The 14,933-nt window shown below is 46.7% G+C and overlaps 1 protein-coding gene across 4 annotated transcripts in view; it reads right to left on the minus strand.

The window, feature by feature from the left end:
- SHLD1 (shieldin complex subunit 1) overlaps positions 1 to 14,933 on the minus strand; it is a 91,265-nt gene that overhangs the window by 16,201 nt on the left and 60,131 nt on the right. For 2 of the 4 annotated variants that reach the window (XM_048842517.2, XM_048842519.2), the window contains exon 5: positions 1,901 to 8,843. In XM_048842517.2, coding sequence (XP_048698474.1) covers positions 8,332 to 8,843 — 512 coding nt within the window. In that variant the 3' untranslated portion in view covers positions 1,901 to 8,331. Of the gene's footprint in view, positions 1 to 1,900; positions 8,844 to 14,933 lie in introns of those variants that run through there. The other 2 variants (XM_048842520.2, XM_048842518.2) reach the window with 2 other exon arrangements.

Consider the following 14,933-nt stretch of genomic DNA (forward strand, 5'->3'; position numbering starts at 1 on the left):
CTGAATCAGAGCAAGTGCCAGAGGAAAGCCTTTGTATCGGATTCTTGCTACGTACTGAATGCCCTGTTGACACAACTGCATCAACACTAGCATATCTATCTGTGTGAGGAGAGAGACTACCATTGTGTCATAAGGGATTGAAAGCTATTTAGTCCCATAGAAGTGCTCCTGGATCACATTACCCTGAGGCAGGGGTGTGCACAATAATCAGCAAGGGCACAGAACGCCTCCGGCTCTGGGGCCATAGCAGGGAGAGCGAGCTCCTCTGGTCACGGGGCCGCGGTAGGGGCACAGAACGTGCCCCTTCAAAAGCAGTGAGATGTTTATTCTTGTGATGCCCCTGCCCTGAGATTAATAACCTTAAGCCAGATTCTTAGCTGGTGTAAATCGGCATAGCCCAAATGACTTCAATAGAGCTATGCCAACTTACACCAGCTGAGAATCTGGCCCATTATCCTGACTCATGTTTTAGTAACTCCTCAGTTAGATTATGACAGGCAACAGTGATACACTGTGACTAGAATGGATAAGCAGCCATGCGATGATGGTAGCGATCTGCATTAAGATGGCAACTTTCCTCCTGAAGGATCTCCAGTGTACTTTACAAACCTGTTTGCCAGCTAGAGAACCACTGCACCTGCCATGGAAACCAGGCATCTCTGGGGTGACAGGCAGCAGCAGCTGCTCCCATTGAAGTCAATAGCAAAACTCCTACTGACTTCCCCGGGCGCTGCTGCAGAGCAGAGCAATGCCACTGATTAGTTTAATGTAGGAAGGGAGGAATACTGTATCCATGTGAAACTGCAGAGGCCATTTAAAGTGGGCAGAAAGCAATTACCTAGCCTGGAGTCTGCCACGCATAGATCTGAAATAGAGACCAGATCATTCCAGCAAGGCAACAGCAGGGCACCGACAATTTCAGAAATGGGTTTATACAAAGAGCACCAAAGACCAGATGCTCAGTCGGTGTAGGCAGGGAGCTATGCCCATTTATACCAGCTGGGAATCTGGCCCTACAGCTTTATGGGACTTTGGCCCCCTGAATCATTTTTCTTTTATTAGTGGACTGTGCCCCATCTCTTGCTGCCCACGGTTAGTCAAGGAACAGTAGTGAGGCACTCACAGCCCGAAACTGATTCTCCCAATTTGACTAGAGTCACTGGAGAAATCCACATTTAAGGGATAGCAAACCAATAGGCAATAATGTGGGCCTGTGTGAAGGGTGCTAAGCCATGCCTTCTGGGCAAGGGGAGCAGAGCACAGCACAGGAACCGTTCCACCTACACTATGGGGAGAGAGGTGGTCTGGGAAGGGAAGATCTTACGTGGTGGTGTTTGGGTTTACAGACTGACACACACCTCCAAGGGCTGCCGCAGAAGATCTGATGCATTTTTCAAGAGCAGGCTTCCCTAGGGATCCAGTTGGTACTGTCACAAAAGCAGTTGCTTGAGAGCCATTTGCAATAAACTGGGGAGGGGGATAAGAAGCTGTTTCCTTTGCATTCTTTAGCCCCATCTCAAGCCAGTGTTAGAGACTGACAAAAAGAAGCCTCTGAACCATCCAAATGGGCATGCTTTGTGTCCCTGACCCTGCACAGCTGTAGGGCTGAGGGAACATTGACTATGAGAGCCAGTGAGCTAGTGAACTAAGCATAGGGCTCGAAGCCATGAAACCTGGGTGGCCAAATTGGGACTGACGTGTAGTGTGAGCTGTGGCAAGTGGGATGAAGGCCAGATCCAGCACACTGATGCTTAACTCCGAGGGGGCAGGCAAGAGCAGGGCAGGATGATCTGCTGTTGCTCAAAGCTTCCTATGACGCACAGGCTCCTTAGCAAAGGGTCCCCTGTTCTTTGCAAACAACTCTTGGCTCAGATCTAACAAACTCACCACACCACACACATGTCTTGCAGGATATATGTCCATAAAGAGTAGCACATGAAGTATATATAGAAAGCTCATAACTTGTCAAAATTCATAATCCATTCAAGATGTATGCATGGGTAATAGTTAAGGAATAATGGAAGTATATTGAAAGTATGCATTATGGTCCTGGAGCAAATCTATTCAGGGAGTTCTAGGATCCAGACAGGCCAGCAGAGACCGTGGTTGAGCCAGCTCTCAAGAGGAGGGATGTGGTCTGCTCTATGTCAGGGGTGCAGGTCTCTAGGATGACGTATCCCAGCGTGGGCTGAGTTTGCGGGGAAGAGCCTGCACCTTTGCAGAGCCTAACCAACATAGCCATTGATTCTGGTAAAAGGGCAGAAGTCTTCTTCCAGGCTCAACCATGCCCCTCTACTACTCACCACCTCTCCACAAGGGTGGCTTTGCAGTTGAGCTCCCCAAACTCCCCCAGAGGCTGCATTCCCCTCAGTATCTTCCTGCCTCCCCAGCTCCTCCCCACACACTTCTGGCACCACAGGCTGCTTGTTCTGGGGAAGGGGAAAGGTTGGTGTGCACCCGACGACTGGCTGAGCTGGGCCGTGGGGCCAGATTCAGGCAGACATGCCAGGAATTGGTGCTGCCGGAGGGGCCATTCCACTGAGGCTACTTCTGCCCAGTGGCCTTTCTGCAGCTCTGCTGAGGAGTAGGAGGTGACACAGTTCTCAGGGTACCCAGGACTATGTCACCTTATTACCTCTAGCATGAGGGAGCTTTGCCCATGCCTCACTGGGTGTCAGCTGCCTAACACCACCAGCCTTTTAGCCACCCACACACTCTCTCCTCTGGGCTATGCCAGCCCTGTCTTTGACTTGCAGTTAAGAACAGGTGCACCCAAGTTCCTGGGTCCCTTTGAAGCTGTTCCTGTGATATCCAGCCCTGACACGGGCTAATCAGGGAAATCCCAGATCTTCTGCCCTCAAAGGTGTAGTGTACTCCAGTAAACCACCTTCTCCTGTATACCACAGCACTTGTAATAAAACAAAAGAAAGCTTAGGAAAGGATAAAAGATACTACTAGAAAAAAGAGAGTGATGGAAACAAATGGTTACAATACAAAACAAACTGATAAAATGTGAACCTGGATCTCCACTGTATGAAGTTACCTTTCCTAGCTAATAAAGTTGGTTCCCCTGCCCCAAAGTCCAGTCTGTTGCAGAGCTAGCTGGTTTCACAGGAACCAGGATCAATTTTTCATTAGAAGACGCCCACTCCTCAAGATTCAGAGTGGTAGCAGTGTTAGTCTGTATCAGGAAAAACAATAAGGATCCCTGGTGGCACCTTAGAGACTAACACATTTATTTGGGCATAAGCTTTCGTGGGCTAGAACACACTTCATCAGATGCATGGAGTGGAAAATACGGTAGCAGGTATAAATACACAGCACATGAAAAGATGGGAGTTGCCTTACCAAGTGGGACTGACCTCCCACTTGGTAAGGCAACTCCCATCTTTTCATGTGCTGGAGCGGCATAAAGGGGCCTTAGCACTAAAGAACTAGCCCTGTTGAGTAGTTATTTTACTGAGTCCCATATCAATGGGACTATTGGAGTCAAGGTGTCAGAATTCAGCCCTACGTAAAACTCCCCACTATTTTTTTTCATCAAGTGTTTTTATTTCAAAAACAACAACAAACCCAGAACATTTTAATTTGGTAAATATGAAAACTTCTTAGTTCATTCCATGTAACTCATCCTATATTTGCAAATTAGTTTGTAAAAATTCAGATGCTGACCTCAATTAGACCAGATGTGCTGTTGCTTGCAAGTGATATTTATTATTGCAATATCTCTCTAGCACCATAAAATGCCAGATAGTGCTTAATTTGTAATTAAAGAGGTTCTGGGGGTCAAGCAACTTTTTACATTCATAACTGATGGAGCAAGCCCAGAGATGCCGGGGCTATGAACTGCTTAGCCTAGAGGTGCTGGGGCTCAGCCCTGGCATAAATTAAGCACTGATTTCATTTCCTTAAAGTGTTGAAAGCAGTCATTTTTTTGCTTAAACCCGTTGACAAAGGGGAGGGATATACTTGTTTCCCAATTTCTTGAATAAGAAACAGCAGATAGATGTTTATCAGGAAATGAGTAATGCAAACGATCTGGCTTTTTAGCAGAGGTGGAAGCATATACAGTAGGTTCCAGAATAGGTTTGTAAAAAATTAATTGGCAGTGAGTGGAGAAAGAATGATGTAGCGTTTGTTCACTGTGGAGATCTTTTTTCATTTAATAAAAATGACTGAACTAGAGAGAACTGATGTAAACACCTCTTAGCAGCAAGTGTCTCTGCAGATACTGAACACTGCACCTTAAAGTGGGGACAGGCAGATATTTAAGGCTGAAAGGGCCAGATTTTCAACAGTGGAATTTTCAAAAGCACCTAAACAACTGAGGCGTCTACTTCCCATTGGTTTCAACGGGACCTAAGTGCCTAACCTGCTTAAGCACCTTTGAACATCCCAGTAGGTGTCTAAAGACTTCTGAAAATCTGATCCAAAGTTGTTAGGGGGTGTGTGTGTGGTGGTGGTGGTGATCTTTTTAGAATTTACAAATGCTAACACTAGAGGTCTTTTCATGAAGTAAAAAGAGAAGAAAAAACAGCAAAAACTGTTTTCACCCCACTTCCCCAAAAAATTTCTCCTGCCGGGTTTGCAATCCAAATATTCCAGCATTTTGCCAGAGCTTCAGAACCAGACATTGAAAACTGCTGAGAAACAGAAGTGAAATGGACTCGTTGAATTGCTGAATGAATGTGTATAGAGCAAGCAAACAGCATAAATTGTGAAAACCGAGGCCTTTTCTACACTTAAAACACTGCAGCGGTGCAGCTACGCCACCGTAGCACTTCCGTGAAGAAGCTACCTATGCAGGCAGGCAGGTTTCAGAGTGGTAGCCGTGTTAGTCTGTCTGATGAAGTGGGTTCTAGCCCACGAAAGCTTATGCCCAAATTTGTTAGTCTCTAAGGTGCCACAAGGACTCCTTGTTGTTTTTACTGACAGGAGGGGTTCTCCCATGGGCATAGGACTTAACCTTCTGGAGATGCAGGAGCTAGGTCGACAGGAGAATTCTCCCATCAACTAGCGCTGTCTACAAGTGGGGTTAGGTTGGTTTAACTGTATTGTTCAGGGGTGTAGATTTTTCACACTCCTCAGAAACATGGTTACACTGACCTAATTTCCTGGCGTAGAGGAGGCCTAAGGCTATATCTACCCTGCATCAGGGGTGTGACTGCAGCATGTGTAGACATACTGGAGCTAGCTTTGATCTCTGTATCTCAAGTAACAATAGCAGCGAAGCTCAGGCTAGTTGATCCTGGGTGGGCGTGTACCGTCTGTGCTGTGTTGCTGTGGTTTCACTGCTGTTGTTAGTCAAGATACTTAAGCGAGCTTTGATCTAGCTATGTCTACACATGCTGCAGTCTCACCTCTGATTGCAGTGCAGACCTACCCTAGGTCAAACCTGTGGTGTTAATGAGCTAGGTAAGGAGATAGTTTTTCACCTGCGTGTCCCCTTTAAATAATTAAAAACATAATGTTTAAAAAATTAAGACTACAGTGACTGAATAAAAGAAACCTAAATGACTGAGCTAGGAAAGGAAGCGCTGTTTGATCCTGGCTAAACATCATTTCACAGGGCACAGCTCGTACCAGAGCTGCTTCAGTCTGACTGACAGCTGCATCGGAGACAGAGATCAAACTAAAGCTATTTGCTATCTCAGCATGTTTCCAACAAAGGTTTAGGTGGAGGGCCTGATCCTGCATTCCTTGTGCACCTTGGGCCTTATTCTTCTCAATCACTTCAACGTAACTGTATAGATTGCCTATGGAGTTACTCCTGCTTTTCACCAGTGCCAGGGAGAAGACAACTGGTCTCTTAGAACTCCCACTGATATCAGGATCAGGCCCAGTGTGTTATAAAAACTGCATGTGGAAGGCTGCAACCAGTGATATGAAATAGGGTTGTCCCTCCCCTCCCTCCCCCCCGTGATTGCTTTCAATCACCTTCCAGTGTAACTAGACAAACAATCAACAATGAAAAAGTAATAATGGGCCAAATCCTGAAGTCCGTAACTTAGTCACAGCTCTCAGTGAAGCCAACAGGCATTTTGCCTAAGTAAAACCGTAGTAGTAAAGGGATCAGGACAGACAGAATAACAGCCCACAGAGAAATAGATGAACTGCTGTAACCAGCTGTCAACTGCTTATCAGCTGTTAATACAGTAACAAAAACCACACCAAAACAGAAGTATATAGAAAAAATATTCTAAAGTACAATTCCCTCCTATCAGTCAACATACCAGGAAAGTAATCTCTAGGCATTCTTTATAGGAGTGACAAAGAATAACATCAACGAATGGGCTGTATGTGAGATATAAATATTAACTCACTCAAATCCTAAGATGGCGTAAAGGGACACAGCCTCTTTGATGTTAATGGACAGATCAAGCTGTGGAGAAATCAGTGCAGGTCGATGGAGCTACGGTGAATTGTACCAGCTCTTTTGTTTAAAATGGCTGAAATCCTTGAGCTTGGTCATCTGCTTCCCACAACAATTTAACAGCAAAGCAGCAGACATATGCTTTGCACAGGAGCCTTCACTATGAAGAACACATCCCTGGAGTCCCATTTCCTGAGTATCTCAGACATACTAATACCTCTCAACCCTTAAATATTTTTCAGGTTGTCTCTCTACAGTCCATACGGAGGGCGGGGTGGGAGGTTGGGGATTTACTGTCTGGTGATAGCTCCCTTGAGCTATAAGCATCAGCATGAGGTTGCTAATGCTACAAGCCATCCAGAGGTAGCATTTCTAGCTCTCACTTTTTTCAAGTGGTGTATCCAGGTCTCCATCACATTTTTAACACATAGTTTAAGCCAGTGCATTTACAGACATCTTCTTGAAAGGTGAATGGGGAAATAACTGGTATGAAGCCAATTAATTTTCAATTAGCATCTCTAAGACACAGACAGATTCTCAAGAGTAAATCCATACTCTCAGGAGTAAATCCATCTATGCCAATGGCGTTAAACTGGTGTGAGATCACAACCAGGTTTTTTCTCTCGTGGACACACAGTGGACACAGTTGTCAGTCTGTTCAGGGAAGGAGGTTGCATAATGGTTTTATATAAATATTCTTTTGTTTCTGCAGAATATCAGACTAGGTACAGTATGATGTTTCTATGACAGGCTATTTTTAATTACTTTGATGGACAATATCTGTCTTTAAGCATTTTTTTCAATGTTTATCCATTTAAATTTGTACTGAATGCATCCGATGAAGTGAGCTGTAGCTCACGAAAGCTTATGCTCAGATAAATTTGTTCGTCTCTAAGGTGCCACAATCCTCCTTTTCTTTTTGTTAAATTTGTACAGTTGCAGGAAATTATGGTCTGGGGATCAGACAATAATTGACAGACATTGAGATTAAAAAAAAGTAAAAATGTAAAAAACGTAATCACCAAAACTCAAATGGTCAGCATCACATGTCAAAATATACACAGTAAATATCCTCAGAGCAAACTAAGTTCTCAGGCAAAGAAAAATGCTGCTTATCTGTAAATGTCAATGATTGATGAAAATATTTTTTGCATGGTGAAACTGACATCTGCCAATACAAATCTAATTATTCCAAGCCTACACACCCTGTAAAGATATCTGCCTAGGCTTGTGCACTCCATATCCTGTTTGTTGCAGTAAATGGGACTTACAAACATTGGAACAAGTATAAAAGGGATAGGTCTCAGTGCGGGGGGTTCAGGCAGGTTAAGCAGCCCTGGTTGCTGGAAATCTTAGATGATACAGAGATAAGGGCTTGATATCCAAATGGTGGTGGTAGAGAGCCTTGTCATTATGGGCCACACTGACACACTAACTCTCACTGAATAGCATCGCATTCTGTGAATAGCCCTATGGAAATAAATGGGAGCTACTTGAGGAGTAAGATTTGCTGAGTATGAAGGTAGCAGGATCTAGCTCTGTATAAGCACCCCCTAGCATCGGAGTATGGAGAGACCTTTGGGCAGTTTCAGAGAAGGGCATGTCTTCTAGCCCATGATCACAGGGTGAGCTTTAGGATAATCACAACAGTTGGAACTGGAGAACAAGTCCACTAAGCACCAGAGTCACCGCTCAGATGCTGGGAAACAAGTTCAATACATATGTGAAATTCACGCTGGAGTCTGGGAGCAGGAGAGAAGATGTAACGGGTGATTTTGCAGTTTAAGTGGCATGTTCCTCCAACTCTGGGAGGCTCAAGGAAGGATTGACCTTTCCTGAGGCAGAGCTGTACCTATTCAGAGCAGGAGCTAAATACCACAAGGTGCCCTCTCCTAAAAGAGGCATCAAAATCAAATAAACAGCTTGCTCACCCGTCCCTGAGCCCCATACATCAGGCCCTATGATTTCATCACATTCTGTTTTAAGAGAAATTGGAGGACATCATCTGACAGTCCCGGTGTTCGCTGTCCTCCTTCCAATGCAACTTCTCCATTAGCTGGTGCTGAGAAACAAGCATTGCTGGCATGGTTTGGAAAGACCTTACACCCATCTCTGTTCAAGACCATCTGGGCCATGTGGAGACTGCACAAGGAATATTTTCTTCCTTCCTTGTTTGCCAGGTCCTGAATTTTGAGAGAGAGCCATTCTGAAGCTGAATTGTATGTGGGATCCCCTCTGCCGGGCTGCAGCTGACAATATGTTTCATAGAAGCTATCTAGAGACTTTCTAATACTGATGTCTTCTGTGCCCTCTTGCTCATATGTCCAAGAGGATGGAATCCCACTAGGTTCAGCAGGTTGAAAGGGCTCTGCAGGCAGGCGATGTCTAGGATTTGCTTCCTCACCGTGTCTATGCCAAATGCTCATGCTAGCTGCCTGCTGAGCTTCTTCAGGATCTGGGCGACTAGCACCTGCAAGCAGAGAAACATTGAAATACGTTAGATGTTCAGGAAACAGAGAAACTAGCCACAGGTTGCAACTGATTAATAGAATTGTCCTTGTGGCCTCAGGGGTCACAGCCTCTCTGATTCACTGCTGTCGAGCTAGCAATCTCAGAGCACGGGCTCCCTGGGGCATGGCCTTACAGATCCTAATATGGAATAGGTGCATTCATCCCTGGGGGGAGGAAAGCTTTAAACACAGACCAGGCCTCCACAACAGGCTGACTGAACAGGTTCCTCAGGAGAGGTCCTGGCCTCACCCCCTCTCCAGCTGGCCCAGTCCACTTTATGGTCTTCCATGGCTGGATCTTGTCCCCTAATGCTCCTAGAAAGGTGAGGGGGTGGTAGGTAACTTGAGAACTTTCTGCTGCCAATGGCCATAGCCAGGACTGCCTCACTGGAAAGTGAGGGGATCTCAGGATTGCTGCCCTAGGCACAGAGGTGCCGACTTTCTGATTTCCCGGGGAGTGCTCGACCCCCACTCCACCTCTTCCCCCAAGTCCCCACCCTGCCTCTTCCCACCCCCAGTCTACCCCCTTCCCCAAGTGCCCTGCCCTTGCTCCGCCTCTTCCTGCCCTATTCTACCCCTCCCCCCCAGCGCCTCCTGCCTGCCGCTGAACAGCTGATCCTCGGCGGGTAGCCAGCACTGGTGGGGGGAGAGGGAGGAGCTCATCGGCGGGGCCCACCATTTTATTCCCCATGGTTGCTCCAGCCCCAGAGCGCCCACTGAGTCGGCACCTATGCCTAGGCATCTTCATGGCCTAATCTTCTCCACAGCTCACTTTGTTTTTACTTTCTGTTGTTAGCTTTAGAACCGTGTTCCTCATCTTACCCCTCCTGCTTTGTGTAAAGAGTCTGCCTCCCCTGCCTTCTACCAGCACCTTAGCAGAGTGTCTTACTATGGGATTAGGCTTCGTATAGGATTACCAAGCTCCTCCATCCCGAGCCCCATTCTTCCTGCTCACTCAAACTAAATTCTCCCACCCTGCCTTCATGTGGGACTTTTAATTTGCTTAAGCTCTTGGTTCAGTCTAGTCTACCTCTTGTCCCACTTCCTTACTGATCAACTTTCCTGATGTCATTCAGTTACACGGATTCACTCCTCCTCCCACTGAAATCAACAGGAGTGATCTACAACAAGGCACCTATTATTAATACAGTGTTGACAGCGTTACAGGCACTCTGCAGTTTGTGTGTGAAAACAGGAGAGTTTACAACTGGGCAAATACATCTCACAACCTAAAGAGCCTTCACAGATAGATGGAGACAAAAGGCTCCTCTACTGACACCTCTAACTGCATTCTCCCCTCCATCCCTCCCTTTAAGCTAACTGGCAGAACACCTAAGGCACTGAAAGAAATGAATTTCTAAGGGCTGGCCCAGCTCAGCTGACTTGGGCTTACAGGGCTTGGCCACCGGGGCTGAAGAATTGCTGTGTCAATGTTTCGGCTGAGGCTGGAGCCTGAGCTCTAGGAACCTGCGAGCCTGAATGTCTACACAGCAATTTTTCATCCCTGCGAGCCCAAGCCCCACTATTGTGGGCCGGTCGCGGGTCTTTTATCCCTGTGTAGACATTAGCCTAAGGGCTCCTTTCTGTTTTTCACTCAGAGGCGGTGCCAGGGGCTTCAGATCACGTGGGCAGTCTGCAGAAAGTCAGCAAATAGCTGGGTCTTTTATAACTCATTGGCATGTGAAGCAGTGCACAACCCTTCATTTAAATTAGCGAGCTCGTTCAAAGGGAACTCAGCTCTAATCATAAAGGGCTTTCTTAATATGGGGACACAAAGCATTGTATCCCCAGTCTGTGCTCAGAGAGACATTAAAATTAAGGTGGCAGAGTAGCTATACTGTATATTGCTTCAAGAGCGCTTCCTCCCCTTACTTTCCATCTTTTGATCTTTCCTTTCAAATTGACTTCACCCTCAATTCTGAGATGAAATAACTTAGCCTTGTCCTGCACAAAGGCATTTCTAATACAGTACAAAGAGAAGCTTATGTGGTTTCCTTTTTACATCAATATATGCCATCACGGTAGCAAATCAAAGCTAATCAAAGACAGCAGGTCCATTTTCCCCTAATAATCCATCAGCCCGGGTATGTGGGTTAGGTCTGCATTGAAGAATCCAGCATCTCCAGTAACTCAGTCAGATGTCACTTGAACTCAGACTCCTGTGGCAGCCTGCAACTCCCCATGCTGCCGTCCCCTGGCTACCTATGACCTGTAGCTTGCCGTTAAACTTTGTGAAAAAGCAGCAGTTGCCACTATCTGCAAATACAGAAACCCTGCATGATCCTGTCGGTAAGAGCAAAGTCCCCTTAGCATTGCGTGATCAGAAAGACTTCTGCTGTTATTCCTGTCTCCTGTTTCTAAACAAGCATGATCATATTTGCTGCCTCTTCTTCTTACTTACAACCCAGTGGAGAGGTGACCAGCAAATATTTAAGAGATTTTGTTGTTATTGTTCTTGACTGAGACAGAAAATACTCATGTAGAGTTACAGGGAGTAACTATACTTTCAGTAGGTGGCCTCTGTCCTCACAATAGTAGTCACAATTGGCCTGATCCAAAGCTCCCTACAGTCAGTGGGAATCACTTAATTGGCTTAAGTGGGAATCTTTCCATTGATTTCAATAGGCTTTGGATCTGACCTTATGAGACCCCAGCTCAGCACTGGAGTTGCTGCTGACCATGAATGTACAGAATTGCCAACCATGATGCTAGCACAGAGCTGATGGTCACTAGCATGACTGTACCTGCCATGCATATGTGACATTACCAATTAAGTATGGAAGTGACCTCTAAATAATTGTGATGACCTCATTCAAGTCATTTTTGCACAAACAACTGAAACCTCTACTCATACATAAGTCCCATCAAAATAACCTTTAGCATCTTCCCCCTTCTCTGGGCTGTTTCACTGCAGGGAGGTGATCACGCTTGGAGACAGAACTCCAAGGGCCAGACCCAAACCTCAGTGAAGCTAACAAGAGATTTTTCCAAATGAAGAGGCATAGTTGCTCACTGTATCAGTACCTTCCACATTATCCTCTTAACTCTCTCTAGCAAGTCCCACCTCAAATTACAGCACAAATAATTCCCATCCCTTAATGCACCAAACCATCCTGAGTGCTATTACTTTTTAGAATTCACACTGGGCAAGCATCTGTCTGAGCTCCTGCGATGACTCCCAAATACTCTCCCCGCAGAGCCACAGCTTAGATGGTCTTTAACAATATGCCTGGGCCTTGCACATCTCCAAAACTAAATTCAGTCTGCCATAATGCCACACAACCCCCTCTGTGGATTTAAATCCAGCTGGGCAAATGTTGCCCCCTTCCCTCCTGGAAAGCTCTAGTAAACTGGCTTCCTACAGGTGACTTGCTTAGGAGATGAGGGAAGGAGCCTCTCGGGTGAAAGGCACATGTGGTCATTCTGCAATGGCTCATGAGCTGTATCAATGGCTGGGGCTCCTGTGCCACCTCGCTCCTCGGGGGAGGGAGGGTATGAGGCCAGTGGAACTGAGCCAGCATAAATCCACCCTCTGCCTGCCCCAATAAATCACCCTCTCAGTGAGGCTCCAGAGAGAAGAGAGTGCAGGGGTACCGAGTCCCTGACAGCACGGCTGTACCACAGTGGCTCTGTGGTGCCTAGGCCTCCCCGGGCTGCTCTTGGGGGCAGGGTTTCAACCATCTGGAATTTCTCAGGTCTTCCACGGAGAGGGTCAATGACCGTATGGATGTTACAAGGCTTCAAGGCAGTGGTGGGCAACCTGTGGCCTGTCAGGGTAATCCGCTGGCAGGCTGCCAGACAGTTTGTTTACATCTGGATGGCCACCCGCAGCTGCCAGTGGCTGCGGTTCGCAGGAAGCGGCGCAAGGACGTGCTGGCTACCGCTTCCCGCAGCTCCCATTGGCCAGGAATGGTGAACCGTGGCCACTGCGGGCAACCATGCAGATATAAATCCACTGGCGGCCCGCCAGCGGATTACTCTGACGAGCCGCAGGTTGCCCACCATTGCTTCATGGGGTCTGACCCAAAGCCCACCGAAATCAATGGACAGGTCAGTTAGGTTTCAGCAGATATAGGAGGCTTGGTTCTCAGATGGTGTAAATCCCTGTACCTCCATTTCTCTTCAGCTGAGCTGCACAGACTTGCACCGCCTGAGGATCTTGCCCAAATTGTCTTTAAATATCTTCACACGTCTATTTATAACGCAGACTGCATGTGAAAACCCATTGCATGACTCATTGTGCTTTCACCTTCATGACAGATAATCATCAGTAAGAAAGTATATTACTTGATCCGCCTCCACAGTAACTGGAGATGGGCCTTTGTAACTTATTTGCACAAGATGTGGGGGCTGACAACAGGATATTCTGTACGTTTATAAATCCTACGAATAATTTTAAGCCTCCATATTTTACAACTGAGTGTCTGCATGTGAAAAACTGCTTTGGACTTGCGACTCCTTTCAGTGATACAGCAGTGCTGCAGCTTTATTATTTTCACCTCCCCAAATCAGCTTGTGCCACCGTTTGGGAGTTTATAGCCAGGCTAATGGCTCTGCTGAGTAAATACAGCTGGGGCGTAAAATTAGATATTCATCACCAGGGAACAGCAGAGGGAGAGAGCTTGCTGCTCTGCTGACTTGCTGGAGAGAGAGCCTTCTCTGTTCGGGTTGCCTGTGCCTCTCGCAGTTGCTGCTAAAATATCAGGGACGCTGTGGAGTCCATTGCTGTGTGTCCACGTCCTGTCGGTGCAGGGGTTTGGCTGGTGGATCTGTGTAGCTGCTGATGCGACCATGCCTCTTCTGCAGCTGAACCTCTCCCATTACTCTCCTTAATGCTAGTGCAGGTGGAACCCCCAGAGAACGCAGCATGGTGCGTAGTTCCCCTGCAAGGGTCTTCCATGTTCTGTCGCCTTCCCTGTGTGACAGAAACGTGCCAGTCCTACTGATGCAGGGCTTTCCATAGCCTGGAAGAGGTGTCCCTTTTGTTCTGAATGTATCCAAAGTTAAATACTATAGCAAGGTTTTTGTAAAGAACTGAGTAATATTGTTACGCATTCTATGATAAGAATAACTAAATCTCATGCTTCAGAATATAAACTCTGAGCCCAGTGGCAATTAGAGAAATTGCAAGTGCAGTGGGGGAGGTTTAGGTTGGATATTAGGAAAAGCTTTTTCACTAGGAGGGTGGTGAAATACTGGAATGCGTTGCCTAGGGAGGTGGTAGAATCTCCTTCCTTAGAAGTTTTTAAGGTCAGGCTTGACAAAGCCCTGGCTGGGATGATTTAATTGGGGATGGGTCCTGCTTTTGAGCAGGGGGTTGGACGAGATGACCTCCTGAGGTCCCTTCCAACCCTGATATTCTATGTTTCTATGAAATCTGCGTAGGAACAGCAGTGCAAAAATGGCCAGGTGCATTATGGGCCTGTTCCAAAGTCCTTTGAAGTCAGTGGGGATCTTTTCACCGACACCTATGATTGAGCCCAACTGGAGGTTTTAGAGGCTTGTGTAGTGTCAGCTATTAGCGACGAGTGGAGGAAGGATTCAGGACGTGATGGAGCAGTGGTCCTGGATAATAGAACAAATCTTGTGTTTCCAAACTAGATAACCCAGGGAACTGCAACACTACATGTGAATTCCAGGGCTAAATCTGGGTATAGCATCACTCAGCTCCATCTATGTATGTTCCCTTTTTGAGGGAAAGGGAGAAAGGGGCAGGCTAGATCCATCAGCACAAGCTCAGGGCTAGCAAAGTGAACCCCCATTACACACGCTATGGCAGGACTGCCCAGGAGGGACAGCTTTAAAATCCAGCTCGGAACTCCACTGGCTGAATCAAGGTGGCCTCATCCCCACCTCTGTTTGGGGTAGGATTGACTGGATCCAAGTGCCCTGACTCTGGGTTGAAGTGGGACTGTGGGCAGCTCGGTGACTTTTCCCCTAGGACTCCTGGTAGATATTACTATTGTCAAGTGCCACCTATAGTTAAAACCTCGTGCAGAGGTCATCATTTGCAGTGCACAATTAGTTTTACTGGTCCTGCAAAACCCAGG

The sequence above is a fragment of the Caretta caretta genome, chromosome 3 (genome assembly GCF_965140235.1).
Source record: "Caretta caretta isolate rCarCar2 chromosome 3, rCarCar1.hap1, whole genome shotgun sequence".
Classification (NCBI taxonomy): Eukaryota; Metazoa; Chordata; order Testudines; family Cheloniidae; genus Caretta; species Caretta caretta.